The sequence below is a fragment of the Anomalospiza imberbis genome, chromosome 16 (genome assembly GCF_031753505.1).
Source record: "Anomalospiza imberbis isolate Cuckoo-Finch-1a 21T00152 chromosome 16, ASM3175350v1, whole genome shotgun sequence".
Classification (NCBI taxonomy): Eukaryota; Metazoa; Chordata; class Aves; order Passeriformes; family Viduidae; genus Anomalospiza; species Anomalospiza imberbis.
In genome coordinates this window covers 15,697,923-15,720,945 of record NC_089696.1, presented here as the reverse complement: position 1 = coordinate 15,720,945, position 23,023 = coordinate 15,697,923, and the positions used below count along the sequence as shown (strand labels likewise).

Genomic DNA, 23,023 nt, shown 5'->3' with positions numbered 1-23,023 from the left:
ATCAGCTCCGCACACAGCTCCAGCTCTGTCCTGCTCACAGCTGAGTGCCAAAGGCTGTAATTTGGATCAAGCTTAGCTGCAATTAAAGTTTCCCTCTTCTCACTGAACTGCCACATGGAAAGATTATCATTGACTTTGCATTTCTTTTTTTGACAGATCAATTTTATCCCCTTAGCTGTTTTTTAATGGGGCTGCAAATAGTCTCCCCGAGCAGGAGAGGCTGCCCTCATACCCTGGGGCTGTGCATGGCAGATTTTTTTAGATATATATGATTGTGTCTGTCATTTGCTTCTAATTGCAACAATTATTTGTAGAGTTAAAAAAGTACTTGGAGTACTTGCCTAATTCTAGCCTCTAGAAAAATCACGTTAATTATTGCTTGATTCCCTATTCATTAACTCCTCTCCCAGTTATTCCAAAGCCTTTCAGTGGAGTGGCACAGATGGAACAGGGAGGGCTTGGCACACTGCTGTAATTAAGGCTTAGCACATGTCACATTAATCCCTAACTTGTTCTGATCTCCCTCTGACAGAAACTTAAGTTGGAATCCATTTGTTTGTGACTGCAAACTGTCCTGGTTGCCCCGTTGGGTGGAAGACAGAAAAGTGAGAGTCCTTGAGGCGTCAGACACCAGATGTGCCCACCCCCCTGAGGTGGCCAACCTGTCCCTCTTCGATGTCGTGTTCCTCAATGCCACCTGTGGTAAGGAGAGGCTGTGGGGTGCAGCTGCCTGAGTGGCAGTGATGGGCCCAGGGGCAGCTGGGGCCTCTTCAGACCTTGAGTGACCAGTTCTAATCTAATTAATCAGGTGCTGGTCACACACACTGTGCCCTGGTGCCCTAAGGACCAAGGCAGTCACAGCAGGGCTGAGATCAGCTCTGACCACAGAGCAGACACCACAGCACTGTGGCTCTGTGACCTGCAGCCCCAGGCTGTCATTCTCCCCGGGTTTGAACAGGCTGACCTCAAGCACTGAAACCTCATGGGAGGTGATGGCACCTGGGGACATGCTGAGTTGGCTCTTTGCAGGTGGCAGGGCTCCACTTAGGGAGAGAATGAACTGCCCTGATCTACAGCCACCTGCTCCAGGGGCATTTTACTGACTGCCTGGCCAGGAGAAATGTCATTCGCTGGAAAAGGGAGAGCCCTAAGGAAGCTAATCCTGCCTGGATGCTTGGTTATTCTGGAATAAGACAGAGGGAGGGAGAGGAAGGGCTCCCTATGGCAGGCAGCAGGCATGTCCTTTAATTTGGGGGCTGTGTGACAGGAGGATGCAGGGATGAGGACCCAGAGCTGAGTGACAGGAGGATGCTGAGGACCCAGAGCTGAGTGACAGGAGGATGCTGAAGGACCCAGCTGAGGCTGGTGGGAGCCAGCTGAGCTGCCTGGTGAGGAGCAGTGTTCCCCAGGACCAAAATCCAGGTGGTGGTTGTTCCTGTGCCCCCAGCAAAGCTACCCCAGCTTGCAGCATCTTGCAGGAATTATCAAAGGGAAAAACACTTGGCGCTGTTACTGCTCTTGATAATTAGTTGTTCCCTCTTGAACTACTTTAAGCCAGTGTGGAAACAACAATGTGAGGCTGCCTTCTGGGTAATTCAGTGCAATGGGAGTAGGCTGGGACAGCCTGCCAGCTCCTGACAGTTCTCAGGGACCGACAGGGGATGAAGAATGACCAGGCTGGTGGTGGAAAACAGAGCGGTTCCCGTGCCGTGCTCCTCTCTGGGGACTGTTCTTAGGAGAAGCGGCTCAGCATTTGCAGGAAGACCGTGGAGGAAGCTGGACAGCTGGATGGGTTAGATCTGGGAAGATCACACGAGGCTGGAGCTGTTGAGATGTTTGGGGGAGATGTTGTAGCAACCAGCGGCGGCGGCGGCGGCGCAAACGTGGCCGGGCCACGTGGGCAGAGGCCGAGGGAGAGGCCCTGCCTGGGTGTTTGTGGCAGGGAAATGTCCCACCCCTGCAAGCCAGAGAGGGGGGATGACACTCAAGGGAATGAGCTGTTCCTCTGGCCTGGGGCTGGCGTGGCTCTGTGTCCCTGTCCCTGTTCCCTGTCCCAGTGCTGTTCCCGTGCATCCTTCCCGTGGGCATCCCTGCACCTGGGCCTGGCATTGCCCTCCTCTCCAGCACCACATTTTCCTGCAAGGAGGGGCACTCTTGGCTCTCCCCATGCAGAAAAGTGCCTCAGGGAGGGGGCCTGGTGGAGGGTCCATCGGTGTCTCCCCAGTGTCCCCAGTGTGCCACTGCCCAAGGGCGTTTGGTTTTGGATTTGCTGCTGGAGGTCTCAGGCAGCACATGGTGAAACATTCTGCACTGACCAAGCCAGGGCACCACCAAAGGACAGCCTTTTGTCATGGTCTCACTTGGTAGCAAGTCCTGTGGGCTCCTCTGAGTGTCAGACTCGGCGGCTCCATGTCCCATGGGAGTGTCAGGCTCTCCAAAGCCCTGTTTCATTTACTGAGTGCTGCTGCTCCATAAATCTGTGTGACTGGCTTGTTATTTCTGTCATCACTAATTAGCATAAAGAGTTTGGAAACTGTTGCTGGGGGATTAAAGACTTCCCAGGCAAGTCTCAAAAAGGAAACGCTCAGAGTAGGAGCTGAGCAGGAGAATTCCATTCCCAGGAGCGTGGGGTGGTTCTCTTGGAGGGTCTCACCAATCCATGGCATCCCAGAGTCTGTTTTGCAAGAGGATCTTCTGTTCTGTCCCGCAGGAGCTCAATACATCACGTGTCTGGCAGGAAACTACACCGAAGAAGCTGAGCTTATCATCCTCTTCCACCCTGTCCACCCTGGGAACCTCAGCGAGGAGACCTGCAGTGCCCTCTGTTACTCCCAAGACCAGGAATATGGGGGTTTCAGCCCCCAGGGGCAGTGTTTGTGTGGAACTGCCCACGAAACAAACTCTTCCTCCGGCTGTTTGCCATTTTGCACTGAGCATTTCTCTGGGCAGGGCTGCGGTGGCCCCTCACTCGTCCCCTTGCCCTTCCAGGCACAGCTGCCTGTGTCTTTCACGGGGCTCCAGCCCCGGTACAGCCTGCAGCAGCCCGTGCTCTTCAATGTCAGTATTCCCATTGCTGCCAGCACTTTACTGTGGGAATTTGGGGACCAGAGCGAGGTCCTCAACACCACTGGACACACAGCCGTGCACAGCTACGCCTTACCCGGCCACTACAACGTCACTGCCACCCTGCTCGTGGGCTCCAGGCTCCTGCAGGAGCAGGCAGAGATTGAGGTGGTGGCTTCGCCCCAGCAGCTGGAGCTGCAGTGTCCTTCCCTGGTCGTGGCGAACGAGAGCCTGGACGTCCGGATCCGCAACAGAGGCGGCACGGGGCTGGCGGTGCTCTACGGGATCACCGCCCAGCCTGGGGAGCTGGGCAGGGGTGAGCGGGGCTCCTGGGGGGCTGGAACGGGTGGCACTGCCTCCTGGGGTCCCCTCTGCCTCCCCTCCCAGTGAGGGGTGGCTCCTCTGGGCACTCCTGGCTCCCTAAAGTTCTGCACTTTAACAGCGATGGGGCTTGTTGGCTTCAGGGCTGGGACATTCCTGGAGCCTCCCTGCCAGACTGGGGTGTGTGGGCCGCAGAGAGGACATCACCCTTGTGTTCCTTCTGCAGCAGTTCACCCCATGTGCCCCCCTGAGGGCTTGGTTTTCCCGGGAAATAACCACTGCTACCAGCTGGTGGTGGAGAAGGCGGAGTGGCTGGAGGCGCAGCGGCGCTGCCAGGAGCTTGGGAATGGAGACCTGGCTTTTGTCAGCAGCCCCGACATCCAGAGCTTCCTGGTGGCTCATGTCATCAGGTGAGTGAGGAGGGGAAGGCTTGGCATCCCCTAGGCACAGGTTTTGGCTTCCTGAGGGCAGAGGGATCTGAGAATGAGGAGGTGGTGGGGGTGAGGCTGCTGAGCAGAGAGGAGGAACGAGCAGAGCTCGAGCCCTTGCTGGACTTGGCTTCTTTCCTTGAAGGAGGGAGGAAGAGGAATGGGGCAGAATGGCTGGAAATCACACTGGGAATTGAGAGATTGGTGGGCTTCGTGTACCTCGTGTTTGTGCCTGTGGATGCCTCTGAAACGGGGAAAGGGATCCTCTGCCCTTAGAGATGGCTGCAGCTCAAAGCCCAGACCTTTCCCCTCCTGTCTCTCATCCTGGGAAGCAGCAGTGCTCCTCTCCAGCAGCATCTGTTCCACCTCAGGACTGGGCTTTATTAGCAGAGAGTGCCGCAAGTGTCAGCCTTTGGTTAAATCCGCCCCTCTGAGTGCCCTTTCTCCAGCCAGCCATTCCGGGGCAGGGAGGACAACCCGGAGAGCTCCCAGGGCCTGGCAGCCCTTGTCAGCACTCCCAGCTGCAGCCGTGGGACATGGGCTCCTCACAAGCACACCCCAGAAGGCACGTGGAAGGGAGCAGCCGCGTGTGACGCGCGCTTCGAGCGCTCCCGCTCCGGGGCTGGCAGCCTCTTCTTCCCAGGCTCGTCCCGTGCCCTGTCCCCGTCACGGGGCTGCACCCTGGGATTGCAAACACGAGTTCCCTGCTCCGGGGGAGGGAGGCTGTCCCCCACAGGGGCTCGGGGCTGCTCGTGGGTGCTGGGCTGGGGCAGGAATTGCGTGTGGAGCTGCAGGGCTGCGGCGCACCGAAATGGCGAGAGCTCGGAGGGAACGAGGCTGTTCCCCAGCTGCTGCCCCACAGCCTCTGCTCCCCAGCCCCCTCCAGCCCCTGTGTTTGTTTTATTAATCCACGCAGATAAACACGAAGGAGGCAGCTGCAGGACGCGATTTCCCTGGTGGTAAAAGGCGAATGGGCCGAGCTGCAGGGTTTAGGAACGTGCAGCTTCCATGGTTTCTTATGGGAAGATGGCAGAAGCAGGGAGCTGCTTCCCGTTAGGGCACTGGGCAGGTCTCCTCTCCTTTGCTCCTGGTGCGGGATGGCCTCCCCAGGAGCAGCATGTGCTGAGCTGGTCCCTCCCTCCTGCAGAGGATGGAACCACCCCGGGGACCCCACTTCTGGGCAGCCCAGAGAGCCCCTCTGTCCTTCCAAGGGCTTGCTCTGCTCCTCCTGCCCCAGCGGGGCAGCTCAGTGCTTCCTCAGAGGCAGAGGAGAGCTCACACCTTGCTTTAAAAAAGGGTTGTTCAGAGTCCTCCTGTTCCCCCTGCAGTGGAATGGGCTGGGCAGTGGGGCAGGGTGGGAGCCAGCCAGCAGCTTGTCTTTCAGTTACTCCTTTCTTTCTTTCTTTTTGATTTTTTTTTCCCTAATGACTTGCAGTTAGATCATAGCTGGAATTAGAAAAGGAAAATCTCCACTGAGTTTTCCTGATGGCAGCAGGCAGGCGGTTTCCTACCCTGCTCTCCCTAATTCCCTGCCAGTGGTTCAGGAGCAGAACACAGCCCTTATTTATTTTTTAATCTCATTTGCCGTGAAAACTACTGATTCATGGAACAAGTTATTTTTGTCATCGTTTTTCAGCATGACCTCATGAATCATTTCATCTGGCGTGAGCCTGGGGCTGGAGAGGCACCAGTTACCACCAGTTATCTCCCCAGTCTGCTTTGCAGAGCTGTGGTACCACCCTGGGAGCACGCTGGGGCAGGCAAGGGCATGGTAGGATTGGTTTCCACCTGCAGGAGGGAGCGTGGAGAAGGAGCTGGGAGCTTGGAAATGTGCAGGATGTTAATATGGAGAAGTTAATAGAAGTTAACATGGAACAAATGCCTCCCTTTCCGCTGGGTGAGATTAGAAACAGCTCTCCAGGGTCTTTGTGGCCGTGAGACCTCTCAGCGCTTTCCACCAGGATCTCTGCTGGGATTGAGGCAGTTTCCAAATGAGGCAGGGACATTTCATCTCCTAAAGGAGCCTGGCAGTGTCCTGTGTGTGTGGGGTTCAGCTGCCTGCAGTGCTCCAGCCTCTGCTCGTCCCCTCTGCCTGCTGCCTTTCCGTGGTGGCTGAGGAGCTCATCATCTCCAGGAGCTGCATCCAGGAGACCTGGCACTGCTGAGCTTTAATCCTGCACCGGTGCCACTCCCATCTGCAGTGGAGAAAGGACTGGTGGTAAATCCCCCAGGTCTGCACAGGAGAAGCACATGTTTTCTGAGGGGTTCAGCTTTCCCAGACAGTTCTGCATGACCAGATCATTCCTCTTGGGCTGTGACTCAAGACAGGCTTGGCAGAGTCTGGGAAGGTCATTTGGTGGCCGAGTGGAAGTCAACCTGAACTGTGGAATCATGGAATGGTTTGGGTTGGGAGGGATCTTAGAACTCATCCAGTTCCACCCCTGCCATGGGCAGGGACACCTTCCACTGTCCCAGGTTGCTCCAAGCCCTGTCCAACCTGGCCTTGGACGCTGCCACGGATGGGGCATCCACAGCTTTTCTGGGCACCCTGTGCCAGGGCCTCCTCACCCTCCCGGGCTCTTGGGACAGAGGTGGGAAGGCTGGAGGAGAGCAGTGCTGTGCTGTGGAGGGGCAGTTCCTGAGGTTCTGCTGGTAGAGTGGATACTGAAACCCTTTAGTAATTACAGGCTCCATGGAATGCAGCCCATGACACCCCAATGGAGCTGTTGTTATTATTTTTAGAGAGAGCCATAGATGGCAGCTGTCCCAGCTCTTTCTATGACTTCCTGAAACCCCCCTTCCCCTTCCTTTTTTTCTTTTTTTATTTTTTTTTATTTTTTATTTTGCAGGAGCCTCGACGTCTGGATTGGATTCAATGATTTTGCAAGCTCTGGAGCGCAGCAGAGAGGGGAAGGATTTAATCTGGAGAGCTGTCAGAACTGGCTGCCAGGAGAGCCCCATCCCTCCAACGCCGACCACTGCGTGCGCATGGGCCCCACAGGCCAGTGCAACACGGACCTGTGCATGGCCAAGCACAGCTACGTCTGCGAGTACAAGCCACCAGGTGGGCTCTGCTGGCCCTGCTGCCACCCAGGGTGGGCAGGTGTCCCCTCCCTTGCACTGGCGTGGGAAAAGAGAGGGATGCGTGGAGAGCTTCCTCCAGGGCATCACCACAAAACGAGTGTGACTTGCAGCAGCATTCCCAAAACCAACTCCTGGAAACCCAGCTTCAGCCCAAAAGGAAGAGTTTGGCTTACTCCAGTCTTTGCCATGAGCAGAGGGAGACAGAGGAGCGAAGTTCTGAGGCAAAGCACTGGAAATAGCTTCTCCCTCTTGTTTGAGCAATCTCTGCTGCTGCCTTGGTGGCTTGGTGGCCTTCATTGTGTATTTTGGGAGGTGCTGGGGTGGCTCAAAAAGGGGATTAGGTGAGGTGTGATGTGCTGTGCAGGTTTGTGGTTATTCAGCTCTCCAAATCTTCCGCACGGGTGTAGGAAGTAAGAAAGAGAAGTGGAATGGCCATGAAGCAGAGGAGAAGATTTATGTAGGAAGGAAAAGCCATGGCCAGAGAGGGCACTGGCCTGGTCAGAGGGGCAGCAGCAGCTGCACAGTCCCCGGAGAGCCACCAGTGTTTGCCACTGGTGGAAATCTGCTGGTCGTGGCCACATTTCCCAAAACGTCCAGGGGCACAGGGAGGATGAGAAGGTGCACCTGGCGCTCAGAAATTCCAAGCAAATCATTAGTTGTTGAAGGGAGAATTACTTGCACAGTTCCTAGAAGTCTGAACATTGCAAATGAAAACGTTATTTGTGCTGGACGAGAAGGAAATCAAGATGCCTGTAAGGAGAAGGAAGATACAGGATTATGGAGCTGCTGCTCTCCTGAGTGGTCCAAGCCCTGCTGCAGCCTCACAGGGTGGAGGGGATGGCCTCAGGCCCTGCTGAGTCTCACGGGCTTTGTTCCAATATTTCCTTTGTAAACAGGAGTTCTCCTTAACGCCGAAAACTTCTTTGAGGGGGACGCTGAGCTGGCCACTCAGGAGGCCGTGAGGGACGTGAGCGAGGCCGTGCTGGCAGCTCCGTGGCAGGCTGAGGAGGTGAGGGGGGTTTGCTCCTCCTGTGCTGCCCAGGGATCCCTGGGGACACGGGCAGGTGAGAGCTGTGCGTGTTCTGCAGGTGCTGGAGTTCCCGGAGCTGGCCTTCAGGCACCAGGGCTTTCTCACTGCCCTGGAGTTTGTGACACAGGAGCTGCACCAGCCCGTCCAAGTGAGGTTCCAGGTGTACAGACTGATGGATGGAGAAGGTGAGGCTGCTCCTCAGCGCCTGTGGGATTGTTGGAGGTGACACCATCAGACTGGGGCTGGCCTCGTGGCCCCTCTGTTCCTCTGGCCCTTAAAGGCTCAGGGATTTGGTTCTGTTTTTTTTTTTTTTCTGAGGAGATCAAAGTGCGGGATCCACAGCCTTGGAGCAGTGGTTATCCTGGAGAAAATAACAGAGGGAGAAACCTCTCTCAATGCATGAGGAGAGTGTGAGTGTAAGGACCATGTGGAGAAGCTCATTAATCTTCTGAGCTGTACTTTTTACTTGGTGAAGACACATGTCAAATGGGAATGTGTTCTGGTCCATCTGGCCCCACGGGTTAACAAGGAAGAACATTTTCCTGAGCCCATTTCTTCCTGATGGATGAGATAATCTAAAAAGCCTTTTATTCCTTGTACAACAGCTCAACAGTCACAGATTTGGCAACAATTAATTCTGCAGCAGAATGTTTGTTGTAGCCGTGGGGTTGGCTGGTTACAAAAGGATCTTTTTTGACACTGACAGGCTTATACTTTGACATGGAAACATTAACTTCAGAAAAGTTGCTTAATGTGTTTTCAATGTCAAGGCCAGCTCTTGCTTTCACTTGGACTCGCTTCTGCTGTAGCACAGATCCTTTCAGAATGCAAATTGGTACGTTCTCACTGGAAAAGAGACAACTTTGGGTTTAATGATCTTGGTGGATTTTTCCAGTAAAACAGGACATTTATGGAGCAGCAGGATGTGCTGCAGTTGCAGCTTTTGCTAAGAGTGGAGCCATCATCAAAATGGAAAAAACGGTGAATGTGGAGCAGAGGAGAGCATTAGTAGCGTTACTCGCCAGAGTGGCTATCACTGATTTCTCTTTCACTTCTTCCAGACTACCAGGAGGAAAACAATGCTACAGAGCCATTCCCCAGCGCTCAGGATGACGGGAACTGGACGCTGCTGGAGTGCCCTCCTGGTTTCCAGTGGTGTCCTTTGACGAATCTGTGCTCATCCCACAACAACTGCTGCAATGGGACCGAGTGTGCCAACGGCTCCTCTGGCAGCAGCCCTGTCCCCGGCTCCCTGCAGCCCAACGACAGCCAGCCCAGCTATCAGCTCCTCAAGGAGTTCCTCTTCGTGGTGCCAGCTGGCCCCTCTTCCCAGTTCCAGGTCAGTGTTCACTGCTGGGTGGATGGGGCAGTTTCCTCCTGAGGGCTTTGGGTAAGTGTCGCTATCGGACACGAACCGAGTACACAGAAGCTTGGTAAGTTCGAAAGAGAAAAAGAGTAAATTTTATTTCCTACTTTGCAAATATATAGAATTTTAAAAGTGACAGTGGATTGGAGGATGAAAGTGCTACTTCTTCAACCCCATTGGTCAAACCAACAGTCTATTAATTCTCTCTTTCCACAAAGAAGAATGCAAAGTAATCATTATTTACATGAGCAGTGCATGAGAACTTCAGTAGAAATATGTCAACATTATCACAAGGTTAAAGAAGTTCTTTGAGAACTTTAAAACTTTCAAAAGAACTATGAAAGAAAACTTAACACTTTTAAAAATTAGGGCAACAGGTAAGTTTGGGTTGTTCCCATGTGGCAGATGGAGCCACTCAAGTCCGTTGGAATGAAAGGACGTGCCCAGTGGCACACGGGCCGTGGGCTCCCTGCAGTGCCTGGGATGCTGGAAGGTGTCCCTGCCCATGGCAGGGGGTGGAACAGGATGGGTTTGAGGTCCCTTCCCACCCAAACCATTCCGTGTTTCCATGAACGGGCTGTGCAGATTCCTTGGGCTATTCCGGTGGCATTAACGCAGTGGAGATGGAGTATAAAGCTGATTTCTCTGTTGGCACATTTGATTCAGAGAGGCCAAGGAGGGTGGGGTGGGTACAGGTCTCCCTGCGCTGTGTTGGGATCTGCTCCTTTTCTGCTGGTTCCCACCTGGCAGGAAACCCAGCATTGTGCCCGGGCGGGAGTCGGGTGCTGCCTGCTCTTAACGTCAGGCATTAATCCAAACCCCTCTCCCCTCTCTGCAGCTCACGTTCAGAAAAGAAAACATCTTTGTCAGGGCTGGGGATGTTTTCAGCATCCAGCACAACGCAGCCTCGGGCTCCTTCCTCCAGTGCCACCGCAGAGCCACCTCCCTGGACAGAAGGAACTCCTCTGAGTGGCCACCGGCTTTGTCCCCCGGCCCCGTGGTCCCCCCCTGGGCGAACAGCACCGCGTGCTCCGTGCGGGTGCGCTACGCCGAGGAGCAGCTGGTGCCGGTGCTGGGCCCCCACAACGCGGGGCTGGAGCAGCCCGGTGGCTACGTGCTGCGGGCCAGCGTGGGCAACGGGCTCTTCAGCGCCAACCTGTCCTGCAGCTTCCGCGTGGCCTCCCGCGTGTCCGGCCTGCGGGTCATCCACCCCGCCCCCCAGGGCTCCAGGGTCTACCTGCCCACCAACCACACCACGCTGCTGCTCAAGCTGTCCTCGGGGGTCAACGCCACGGCCAGCTGCCTGGGGGACAACCGCACCGTGCCCTTCGTGGCCACCTGCCCGGCGGCCGTGGCCCCGCTGTGTGCCAGGGAGACCAACGACACCTGGTTTGCTGTGGTGCAGCTGGGCGGCCTCGGGGAGGGCGTCAGCACCCACGTGCTGGTGGCAGAGAACTCGGTGAGCTCCCAGAACATCACGGTCACCGTGAAGGTGGAGGAGCCCATCCGCGGGCTGAGGGCCACCCCCGACCCCGAGAGCAGAGTGCTGCTGAACACACGGGTGGTGAGTCTTTGCTGCTGCTCTGAACCCATCCCTCGTGGGGGTAGCCCTCCCCTGCAGCTGTCAGGGTGTGTTTGCCTCGGGGCAGCGGGGCAGGGGGGCACTGCTTGCTGCTAAGCTGCCAGGCCGTGCTCTGCTGCAGGCACAGCATGTGGCACCAGCACTGGTGCTCTCCAGCAGGAAGGCAGCTCAGCTGCACGTCCCCCTGGACCCCCCGAGGTAAGGCGGTGCCTCCTGAGAGGGATCCCTGCCTGTCCAGTTCCCCAGGACACCGGAGGCGTTAGGAAAGGCCAGTGTTTACCTTGTTTTGCCTTGTCCAGGTGGTCGTTCCTTGAGGCGTTTAGATTTGCTCTGCTAAATCCTTACATCAGCTGGCTGAAGCTGTAGAGATGTTTCACCCCTCCAAGTCTTGGAGTTCCTCTGGTGTTTGCAGTCTTGTTTTTTCCAGTCCCCCATCCCCAGAGCTACAGCCCTGGGAAGCTGCTCAGTAACTGCCCCAAGTGCTCTGTACAAGCTCTGGCTGCTTCTGGCAGATCCTTCTGCACCTCTCGGTCTCACCCTTCCTGCTGCCACAGGCTGCTCAGGAGGCACTGTTGGACTGAGGAGGGACCTGCCCTGTCCAACCCCTTCAGTCTTTGGGTCAGCCACCATCCCTGGAGGAGGGTCGGAGGCTCAGCTTACAGGTGTAGCTAAAGCCAGGCTGTTTCTGCAAAGATTTCAGAAGGTTTTTTAGTCAGCAAGAGGGACCTGATCACAAGAGCAGAGTGCTGGGCTGTGGGAGCAGGGAGTGTGGGGTCTGCTCCCAGCTCTGCTGGGATTTATGGAGTCAGGGTCTGCATTTCTGCATGAGCAGCAGAGCCACAGATGATCTGTCACCTCTGTGCCACGCTCTGAGGGCACTGCAGGTGTGGGAGCCTCCCAGTCTGCCTCTGTTCCCTCTCCAGTTCAGCTGGAGATCTCCTGGGAAGTGCTGGGCATGCTTTTCTCTTGCACTAGTGTGAAATGTTCTCGTGCCTTTCAGAGCTACATCCCTGTGATGGAGGCTGGGTCAGATGTGACTTTCCGATGGACAGTAGATGATAAGCCATCTTTCACTTTTTACAATGTTGTCTTCAACGTTATCTACCAAAGCCCAGCTGTGTACAAGCTTTCGGTAAGCCAAGGCCTTTCCTGTGACACCATTTCACCCCTGGGTTTCCATCTCATCCCACAAACTCCTCAGGAAAAGCAGCAGGGAGAGAAGGCAGAGTTGAGTTGAGGTTTTCACTGTGCTTGTCTGCTCTTTCTCGCAGAGCTGCTCTTGCAAATGCAAATAGTTTCTTCTACTCTTACATTGCTGTGCTGTGCTCCTCCTCTGTGCTTTCTCCTCTTTCCTCCAAGCTCTCCTTTCTGTTCATGGAGTGTCTGTGTTTCCCCCTCCTCCCCAGCAGGAATTAGCAGGGAGCCCCTGCTCTGGCTGGCAGGACATCTGGATTCAGAACCTGGCAGAGGCAGGATGCATCATAAGACTTCCATAGGCAGGCCAAGGCTCCTTCCACGAGCTCCTGTGTTCTCTGTCCTGTTCTCCTTCTCCTGGTGCAGACTGGAGCGCTGGGTTTTGCCATGGCCCCTGAAGGCTGGAGCAGAGTCTGGGCCAGGGGAGCTGTCTGTTGTGGAACAGGAGTTGATCTCTGGCCAGCACATCTTTGTGTGTTGTGCCTTGCAGAGTCTGCTCTGGTCCAAGGTGCTGGATCTGCTCTCAGGGTGACTCTTGGCCTCCTGAGCAGACACCAGCCCTGCCCCGAGGCCACGCTCGCACTAATTTGCTGGGTGCAGCACTAATTTGCTGGGTGCAGCACTAATTTGCTGGGTGAAGCACTGTGCTGAGGGCCTGGGCTGCTTTCACTTGCAGAGCTGCCAAGGTGCCGTTAGCCTGGGGGGCTCTGGGTTCAGTGCAGCACATCGACAGAAGCCCAGACACGAGCTGCTCTTCCCTGCTGGGGTAGGAGGTCTCTTCCAGTGGGTTTGAAGGACCCCTCTGCCAGCAGCTCTGCTCTCCTGCAGGTGAGAAGGTGAAGATGCTCTGTCAGTGTTACATGCCTAGAAAATCGTGAGGGTTCTGCTCTACTTCTGTCATGTCTCTTCTTGTGTCCCTTTCTTTCCCTCCTCTGCCCAGCCTTGCTCTCCCTCTCTGTGCCCACCACACCAGGATCCTGGAGCTGCACTTGGTGTGCTTGGTTTTATGAGCCTCTCCCATCCCTGCTCTGTGCTTGCAGCCACTTTTCTGCCACTCTCCCGAGGAAACTGGATGCCTCTTGTCCCCTTGGTGCCTGTGCTCAGCAGCTGGAGCTGCAGGGCACATCGGGGCAGGCAAAGGGGCAGCTGGCAAGTTCAGAGCCAGAGGAGGCTCAGGATGAGAAGCTCCTCTCCTTGTCCTCTTGCTGTAGCACCAGCCCTTCCTTGCACTGGCTGTAGTGGTGAACATGTGGCCACTCTCTCTGCCCTGACCTGCTCACTTGCCTGGTGGTGCTCCTTCAGTCCAGCAAAGCCCCGCTCCGAGGGCAGCAAGGAGACCCCGAGCCCATTCTTTGTCCCACTGTCCTTCCCAGCTCACCGCCTCCAACCACGTCAGCAACTTCACAGTCAACTACAACGTGACAGTGGAGATGATGAACAGGATGAGGAACCTGAGCGTGGCGGGTGCCCTGCCAGTGGTGCCCCAGAACAGCAGCGTGGAGTTCAGCGCCAGCGTTCACGTGGACTCGGCTGTGGAGGCTCTGTTCCTGTGAGTCCTTTGCTGCTTGCCCAAACTTAGGATCTTGCTGTGCACGTCATACCTTGCCTGCACAGTTTCTCTTCCCAGGGCCAACTGGTCCATCTCAGCTGCTGTTAAGTTAATGTGAAATCTCTGTGAGTGGGGGTCAGTCACACACCTGTAATTCAGGCTGAAATCCTTTCCATTTATGCAAGCATGACACTGCTTTAATTTGGGTTCTTCCTCCTCTCAGCACAGCTGCTGCTTTGATACTTGGCATTCTGCTTCCTATGTTTTTTTTGGGAACCCAGCCCTGACCTGAAAGACAAGCCAGGATTCCTCTGGGATTTCTGTGATTCTCCTGTTGTTCTGTGTAACATGGTTTGCCTGTTTCTCCAGGTGGGATTTTGGAGATGGTGTCCAGGAGACATATCTGTTCAAGCCTCCCTACAACAAGTCTTTCCTTGTTCCTGATCCCAATGTCCATGAGGTTGTCATTGAGCACAACGTTTCACACATCTACCAAGACCCAGGTATGCTCAACAAGGTTCTTTGGGGAAGAAGGGGCTCAGGCATTTTTGGTATGAGGGGTGTACAAGGCACCTTCCAAAACAACCAGGGCTTGGAAATCATTGCCTGATTCCTGAGCAAGCAGCCTGAGTGACTGGAAGTCTCCAGCAGTTGCCATCCTCTCTCTGTGTTTCCCAGGGAAGTTTGGCCACGCTGTAAGAAGCAGACCCACCACACTCAGCCCCTTTTTGGGCAGTCTCAGCAGAAGGACAAGGGGCAGGCGAGCACCGGGCTGGTGGGAGGGCTGGGCAACAGGAAGGGTCTGCTCTGTGGGTGTGCAGGAAGAAAATCTTTTATCTCTACCTGTTGGACTGGCTCCTTTCTTGGTGTTTGGTCCCCATATACACGACCTGGTGTAATTCCTGGGCTGGAGCAGGGCAGCCCAGAGTGTGCACAGCACAGGAGCAGAGTGTCCCCTGCAGCCCCTGTCACACCCCCCACCCCACCACAGCACTGAGAAGCTGTTGGCAGGCATGTCCTCACCCTGCCCTTGTTCTGCTCTTTCCCAATGCAGGAGAATATGCCCTGATGGTTGTTGTGTCCAACCAGTATGAGAACCTCACCCACCTGAGCCCAGTCCAGGTTCACAGTTACCTGATTGACGTGAAGGTGGAGGCAGAGGAGGATGTTCTGGTCGTGGGCCGGCCGGTCACCTTCCGAGCCACTCCCCTGCCGTCCCCGTACGGCGTCGTGTACACCTGGGACTTTGGGGACCGCTCCTCCCTGCTCACAGGGACCCAGCCCTCCGTGATCTACAGCTACCCCCACAGAGGGGTGTACAACGTCACCGTGACAGCCAACAACACCGTGAGCAGCGTGGAGACCGTGGAGTGCTACCAGGTGTTCGAGGAGATAACGGGGCTCTGCGTTTCCGCGGACGAGGCCGCGGAGCAGGGAGCAGCTGTCACCATCAACGCTTCCGTGGAGACTGGGGACAGCATCACCTGGATATTCGACATGGGGGACGGGACAGTGCTGAGGAGTCAGGTGCCGGTGGTAGAACACGTGTACATAAAGGACATCAACTGCACCGTGAACGTGACAGCTGTGAATCCTGTGAACTCTGTCTCCCAGGCGGTTCCTGTCCGCATATTTGTCCTGGAGATACTCAAAATAGAGCCTGCTTCTTGCATCCTGGAGCACCCGGACGTGCAGCTCACCGCCTACGTGACGGGGAATCCTGAGGAGTACATCTTTGACTGGACTTTTGGAGACGGTTCCTCCAATGTCACAGTCAGCGGGGACCCCGTGGTGATGCACAACTTCACCCGCAGCGGGACATTCCCGCTCACCCTGACCCTGTCCAGCAGCTTCAACAAGGCTAACTATTTCACCAGTGTCTGTGTGGAGCCGGAGATCCTCAACGTCACCCTCCTCCCTTCCAAACGCTTTGTGAGGCTCGGGGAAGAGACCTCCTTCCAGGTCAGTGCCGTGCCTCCCTACCAGTACCGCTACCGCTGGGATTTCGGCAACAACGAGTCCACCAGGTCGAGTGGGACTGAAGTGACCTACACCTACAAAAACACAGGAGTCTTCCTGGTCACAGTGACCGTCTCCAACAATGTCTCTTTCAACAACGACACGGCGTTTGTGGAGGTCCAGGAGCCAGTTGGGGTAGCAAAGATTGAGTATAACGGGACAGATGTTCTGGAGCTGAACCAGATCTACCTGTTCTCTGCCAGCATGAATGGAACCAAAGTGAGTTACTGCTGGGACTTTGGGGATGGCACTGTCCAGCCTGGCCAAGTGGCCACCCACTCCTACAACAGCACAGGCCACTACAGCATTACAGTGATGGGGCAGAACGATGTGAGTTCCAACGAGACCACCATCGACGTCACTGTGAAACGGCGGCTCTTTGGCCTGACCGTCAACGCCAGCAGGACAGTGGTGCCACTGAATGGGTCGGTGAGCTTTGTAGCCACCCTGGTGGCTGGCACTGCCATCCGCTACTCGTGGATCCTCTGCGATCGCTGCACTCCCATCCAAGGCTCCTCCACCATTTCTTACACCTTCCGCTCTGTGGGCACATTCAACGTCATCGTCACGGCCGAGAACAAGATCAGCTCGCTGCAGGACAGCATCTACGTCTATGTCCTGGAGCAGATTGAGGGCCTGCAGGTGGCCAGCACTGACCTGGTGGAGGACATGTATTTCCCAACTAACAAAACACTCAATTTGCAGGCCGTGGTGAGAGAGGGCACAAACATCTCCTACAACTGGGTGGTCCAGCGGGACGGCAATGCTGTGCAGACCTTCACTGGGAAAACCTTCCCCTTGAGCATCCTGGAAGCTGGGAACTACACTGTCTACCTGAAGGCCACCAACATGCTGGGCTGTGACACTGCTAACAGGACACTGGAGTTCATTGAAAGCCTTGGTGTCCTAAAGCCCTATGCCTTCCCCAACCCAGCTGCTATTAATGCCTCTGTGAACATAAGTGCCACCATAACCAGCGGCACTGGCGTCACGTACGTGTGGTACCTGGAGGATGGCTCCTCTCCTGTCACCTCTGAACCCTTTATTATACACTCCTTCCAAAGCTCTGGGATGATTGAGGTCATCGTTGGAGCAGAAAACAAGCTGAATTCAACCAATGCCACTGTTTCTGTCTGTGTGGAGGAGGTCATCGAGGGGCTGAGTATAGGGACAGCAGAGCTGGACTGTAGGTACGTCTCCTCAGGCTCCACGGTGGTCTTTGAGGGGGAGCTGCAGAGGGGGACTGAAGTGACCTGGCTGTGGCAGGTGCCAAATGGCACAGTGAGTGGCCAGTCCGTGGCAGTCACGTTCCCCACGGCAGGGTTGTACACGGTCCATCTGAACGCGTCCAACGACGTCAGCTGGGCTCTGGCCAGCAGGAACATCTCGGTGCTGGACAGGATTCAAGGTCTGGAAGTTGTCGCCAGCAAGAAGGTGGTGGAGCCGGGGGAACAGGTCACCTTTGAGATCAGGATGCTGTCAGGTACCTCTGTGAGTTACCTGGTGAGCATTAGTGGGGACTACTCCGTGGTGCTCAACGCCTCCAGGTACAGCCATGAGTTCACCAAGAGCGGCGATTATCTGGTGACCGTGACCGTGCAGAACCAGATCAGCATCGCCCACGCCCAGGTGCTCATCTCTGTCCTGGAGCCCATCCAGGACGTCAGGCTCCTGAACTGCTGCGAGGAGGGCATTCCCACGGGCACGGAGAAGAGCTTCAGTGCCCACGTGGGCAGTGGCTCCCGCGTGTCCTTCTCCTGGCAGTTCTGCCTGTGGAAGGAGCGAGGCCGGTCTGTGGTTGCTGCGTCAGGAGAAAGAGTTTCCTATGCTCCAGAAGCTGCAGGGCTGCTGGAGATCCACCTCACTGCCTTCAATGACTTGGGAAGTGTCAACATCACCAGAACCATCCAGGTGCAGGACCCCATAGTCCAGGTGTCCCTCAGTGCCACCAATGCCTTTGTCAACAGGACGGCACTGTTTGAAGCCGTGGTGGTGCCCAGCAGCAGGAGCGTTGAGTTCTTGTGGAGCTTTGGGGATGGCTCTTCCACTCAAACCACCAGGGCCGCAGTGGCCAACTATTCTTACCTGAGCCCGGGGGATTACCTGGTGGAGGTGAATGCCACCAATCTCATCAGCTTCTTCATAGCCCAGCTCACTGTCACCGTCAAAGTCCTGGAGTGCGAGGAGCCCGAGGTGGAGTTGGCCCTGCCGCCGCAGGTGGTTATGAAGAGATCCCAGAGAAACTACCTGGAGGCGCAGATTGACCTCCGAGGGTGCATCAAGTACCAGACTGAGCACCTGTGGGAGATCTACCGAGCACCCAGCTGCATGAACTTGGACGACTCCAGCAGGATCCGGCTGCCGAACGTCGACGTGAACAGGCCCCAGCTGGTTATCCCAAAGCTCGGCCTGGAAGTTGGGAACTACTGCTTCATGTTTATTGTCTCCTTTGGAGACACCCCGCTGTCCAAGAGCATCTTTGCCAATGTGACTGTGATCCCGAGCAAGCTGGTCCCAATCATCGATGGGGGGTCATACCGTGTATGGTCCAACACTCAGGACTTAATCCTGGATGGGGAGAAATCCTACGACCCCAACTTGGATGACGGGGAACAGACCCCGTTGTTGTACGAGTGGTCCTGCACATCATCCTCCAAGGTAAGAGCAGCCTTGCCCAGCTAGAGTGACCATTTGGGAGCTCCAACTCCACCACAAACATGTCCGGGGTGAAACGGTGTCGGGGGAAGCTTTTGTGAGCACCTGTAACAGAGCTGCTCTGGGAGGAGGGTTGCAAAGGTTCGGTTCCCAGCTCAGGATGATGATACAGAAATTGGTGTGAGGTGTGGCGCAGTGCAGTGCCCGTGGGCAGGGCAGAAGGGCTGGCTCTGGGAGGGAGGCATGGGCATTGCTGCTTCCCCGGCACTTGGCCTCTGGTCCCCGGTGTCAGTGCTGCTGCTTCCAGGCACTGAGGGTCTTATGGAGCTGCTGATGCAGTCTGGGAGCTCAGGGCTCTGGTCCATCTCCCATTAACAGTTAAATGTCTCTAATGCCATCAGGGGACAAAGGTAGACTTTGGAGAGGTCAAGTGACCACAGCTTGTGGTCGCTAGCAGGTCACTGTGCTCACGTGCTGAAGTGATCTGACCCTGCACCGATGGAAGGGCAAGGGAGAACTGCCTGGCAGATCCCGATGGGAATCCACCTCAGCAGGATTTCTGATTGAATGTGGAACTCTTTTGCTTGCACAATGTCATGTTTTCCAGCTTTGTCTCAAAATAGCAAATTTGAAGAGTGTGGGGATTGGACTTCTTGGTTTAATGTGAGCTTTTTGTGTTGCTTGGCAATGTTTGTAAGGTATTTAATGAAGAATTAATTGCTATAAACTACAAATACGAAACTCAGATGAAATACAGGAGTATTCCAACTACTGTTTACTAACCTGAAGAGCAGGATAATGTGTTTTATTGTCCACACACGCCCTGTTTCTCCCACCCCAGTGGTGGCACTGCACAGCAAGGTCTGTGACAGAGGCTCAGTGTGGACCTGAATGTTTTGGCTGTGGACTAACCCGATGTGCACCCTTACCAAGGAGGGTTTGAAAGTTCTTTTCTCCTTGCAAGCAGAGCTCGGCTGCAGGGTGCTCTCTGAATTTCAGTGCCAAGGAAGGAATTGTCACAATTTCCAAAGCTCTATTAGAGGCAGATGTGGAGTACACGTTCGACCTCACCGTCAGGAAGGAAGGGATGAGTCCCGAGGCCACCAACCAAACCGTACGTACCACACACGGCTGTCACCTTCTCTGCTTGGCACAGCCACCTCTGAGGCAGAGTCATGGGATGGTTGGGCTGGAAGGACCTTAAAAATCACCCAGTGCCACCCTGTGCTGTGGGCAGGGACACTTTCCACCATCCCAGGCTGCTCCAAGCCCTGTCCAGCCTGGCCTTGGACACTGCCAGGGATCCAGCGGCAGCCACAGCTGCTCTGGGCACCCTGTGCCAGGGCCTGCCCGCCCTCACAGGGAAGAATTAGCTCCTTTAGTCCCTTTCCCAAGGAAATTTCTACAGGAGAAAGGAAATTTCCTTTCCTGCTCTTTAGCAGTCCCAGCTCTTCACCTGCCACAGGCTCTGCCCTCATTTTACCCAGAGAGCTTCCTAAGAGCCAGGGCTCAGTTTTGCTGTCAACAATTCCTCTCTTCTCACCTTCCAAGTTCTTTTAGGGGAGGATTTTTTCAGTGCACATTGTTTATGCCCTACGAATCCCAACGCCGAGCGCACCCGCACGGTTCCCGGCAGGAACATCCATCGTGGTGCAGTTGGCAATTGGAGATGGACTCAGGCTGGGAGTGGAAACTCTTACAGCCTGGGTTTGAAACCAGAGCTGCGGGATGAAAAGAAAAAAATTGAAATTGATAGTCTTTCAAGGACATTCCGTACTATCTGGTTTCCATGCAGGAGCACAAAACAATGCTTCCAGTGTCGCAGGAAATCTGCAGATACTGGCGGGATGAGTGGGGCTCCAGCGCAGTGCTGGGGAATATTTATCCCCTTTTAAGAATCTGCCATGTTAAACAATGTCTTCATTACTGTCTTTGAATTCATAACACTCATTATGCCAGGGCAGAGGGCTCAGTCCAGTGCTGGACAAGCCCATTTCCTCGGGGATTAAAGGAATTTAGCCAGAGCGCGGGAGTCAGAGTTCAACTGCTGTTGTGTCTGAGCCACCAGTGCCTCTAGAGCTCTGCGAGTGCTCGGCCAGGAAGGTGTGGTGGATGTCTGGAGATGTACAGTTGGATTCCAGCTGAAAGCCTGGAACAATGTGCTGCTCCCTGGAAAAGGTGGTTCTTCCATCCCCACCTGGCAGTGCAAGCAGGGTTTGCTGGGAGTTCAGCACCAGGGACCAGAAGGACATTTCAGAAGTCATTTATGTTATTAAAAAGTTTAAATAAATAAATCCAGAACGACCTAGATCAGTCCAGCTTGGCATTGGGTGGCTCTTGCAAACCAGTGATGGAACTGGGCAGTGTAAGAGCAGAGATGCAGCTTAAATCTGACCCCAAATCCTTTGGGAATCCCTTCCTGCTGTTTCCTAGCACAGACTGGGCTGGTGCAGGGCAATTCCTCCCTGCAGCACCAGGTGCTGGGGTGTGTCCTTACTTGTTAGGTGTCTGTGTTTTGGTGTCAGACCTTCTGATGGAGCCTCTACCCTTCCCAGGTGTTCATCAAGAGGGGAGGAGTCCCTATTGTGTCCCTGGAGTGTGTTTCCTGCAAGGCTCAGTCTGTCTACGAGGTCAGCAAGAGCTCCTACGTGTACCTGGAGGGCACCTGCCAGAACTGTCACAACGACTCCAAGCTTGGGGTAAAGTCACAAGGCTTTGCTTCACCTCTGGGGGGCTCTGGGAGAAGGGGCAGGCAGAGGGGTCAGGGTGGAAAGGGAAAGAGAAGTGAAGTCCTGGACCTAGATTGTCTTAGAGACCAGGAGGGGAAGCAGTCCCTGGCCACAGGCAGCAGCAGGTGGGTCTGGCTGAGTCCTTGTGGGGTCATTTATATGCCAAAGCCATGAGTGACCAGGTCTTTCCACACAAAAGACACGTTGGTTTTTGGTTTTTTTTTTCCCTATAATAGATCTGTAAAGTGTTTTTTCTCCCTGCTGGTTGGCATTTTGCCCATTATTCTGGTGGTTCAAGCAGAGGTGGTTCAGTCTCTCCTCTTGTGCCCACCTCTAATTCCAGCTTCCACTGCAGCCTGTGGAGTGAAGCAGCTCTCAGGACTGGAAGTCCTGTTGCTCCCAGCATGTCCTTGCCTGGCATTTTCTGCCTGCTTATCTCACTGTTTCTCCTGTTATCACAACTGTAGGTTTGTGCTATTAACAGTAACCACCCAGGCCATGTTCAGCTCGCAGCACATAAAACACGGTATCCCATGGAGACTCCACCAGTCCTTCATTTATTTCCTGTGTTTTGTACTCTGTATTATGAAATATTCTTTTGGAAGGTGATGTAACTCCAGAAACTAAAGTAGATCTCACAGTGGAAATATTCCCACCAGACATTTTGGAAAGGCTCCAGTTCTTGTTGCTGTAGCGCACAAGACGAAAGCCGAATTATCAACTGCAAATTTGGCAGACGCTCCCACTAGAAATCTGTTACTTTTTATAAAAGACTCAATCTGAAAACATTTTAAGGACATAACTTCAGCTTCAAACCGAACCTCTCGTGTCTCTCCCCCATCCATCCCTGCAGAGGTGGGCAGCTCACAGCTTTAAGAACAAGTCCCTCGTCCTGGACAAAACAACCACGTCCACCGGCGACACGGGGATGAACCTGGTGCTGAGGCCAGGAGCCCTGAGGGATGGCGAGGGCTACACCTTCACCCTGCACATCACAGACCTCACCACGGGGGAGGAGGGCTTCGCCTCCATCGACCTGCTGCCCAACCAGCCCCCCGTGGGGGGGTCCTGCCGCCTGTCCCCCGAGGGACCCCTCAGGGCTCTGGTGACCAAGGTGCACTTCGAGTGTGCAGGTGAGAGCACCTGCCAGCCCCCCTGCTCCTCATTACCAGCTGCTCTTCCCACAGGTGTTCCCTTCACCCCAAACTCCTGCCCCGGGGCGCTGCTGGCCAGGGCTGGGCTCGGCAGTGGTTTGGACCACGAGCAGCTTTGTGTGCCCGAGTTGTGGAGCCCCCAAACTCCCCACAGCGGGCAGGCAGTTTAAAAATTCCTAACTCACGTAGGTGAGTGGTGATATCCAGGCCAGGCCAGTTCTTGTGGAAGGGACCGGTCATTTCAGTGCAGGAAAAAGAAGATGGTGCCCAAAACTGAGTCACAGTATGTGGGAAGAATCAAAAGACAAAGCAGTGGGGCCGTCTCTGCTGTGTGGGCTGGATGTTCCCACCAGAGCCACCTTCCCAACCAGCTGCAGAGACAGCAACAGTGAGCCCAGCTTTGGAAAAGTGGCCTGGCCGATGTCCCGTAGCCTTGTGCCAAGGACTAAGTGCCTCTGGAAACCAGATTTCCCCAAATGATCGGTGTTGGAGATTAGAGCTGTTTGTGCACAGTGCCGGGAAGCCACGCTGGGAGGGGATGAGCCCTGCTGCTTCCAGGGGGCTGGGCACCAAACTGGGGGAGCAGCAGAAACGTGTTCAGGGTCATGGGGTTCTAACTTTGGTATGTTTTGAGCTATCCAGAATAATGCTGGAATCAATTCCTCTTTGGAATGGTGAGAATTTCAGCTCTTAGTGGTTGTTTTTAAGCTGAAGTGACAGACACGGGACACAGCAGCAATGCCAGCACCTTCACTGGGGCTCACTGGCAAACACACAGTGAATTTCCCAGGTGCCCAGCTCCCATCAAACTCCCCATAATTCCTGGGAGCTCCAGGGAAACCTTTGTGC

The 23,023-nt window shown here is 55.0% G+C and overlaps 1 protein-coding gene across 2 annotated transcripts in view; it reads left to right on the top strand.

Moving 5' to 3' along the window:
- The window catches only part of PKD1 (polycystin 1, transient receptor potential channel interacting), an 82,685-nt gene that overhangs the window by 35,977 nt on the left and 23,685 nt on the right, over window positions 1–23,023 (top strand). The window contains exons 4-18 of one of the 2 annotated variants that reach the window (XM_068207307.1): window positions 533–702; window positions 2,711–3,379; window positions 3,614–3,794; window positions 6,662–6,876; window positions 7,793–7,905; window positions 7,985–8,111; window positions 8,988–9,265; window positions 10,131–10,856; window positions 11,875–12,006; window positions 13,442–13,617; window positions 13,987–14,120; window positions 14,672–18,294; window positions 19,259–19,405; window positions 20,847–20,990; window positions 21,874–22,153. In XM_068207307.1, coding sequence (XP_068063408.1) covers window positions 533–702; window positions 2,711–3,379; window positions 3,614–3,794; window positions 6,662–6,876; window positions 7,793–7,905; window positions 7,985–8,111; window positions 8,988–9,265; window positions 10,131–10,856; window positions 11,875–12,006; window positions 13,442–13,617; window positions 13,987–14,120; window positions 14,672–18,294; window positions 19,259–19,405; window positions 20,847–20,990; window positions 21,874–22,153 — 7,115 coding nt within the window. Of the gene's footprint in view, window positions 1–532; window positions 703–2,710; window positions 3,380–3,610; window positions 3,795–6,661; window positions 6,877–7,792; window positions 7,906–7,984; window positions 8,112–8,987; window positions 9,266–10,130; window positions 10,857–11,874; window positions 12,007–13,441; window positions 13,618–13,986; window positions 14,121–14,671; window positions 18,295–19,258; window positions 19,406–20,846; window positions 20,991–21,873; window positions 22,154–23,023 lie in introns of both variants that reach the window. The other variant, XM_068207306.1, reaches the window with a different exon arrangement.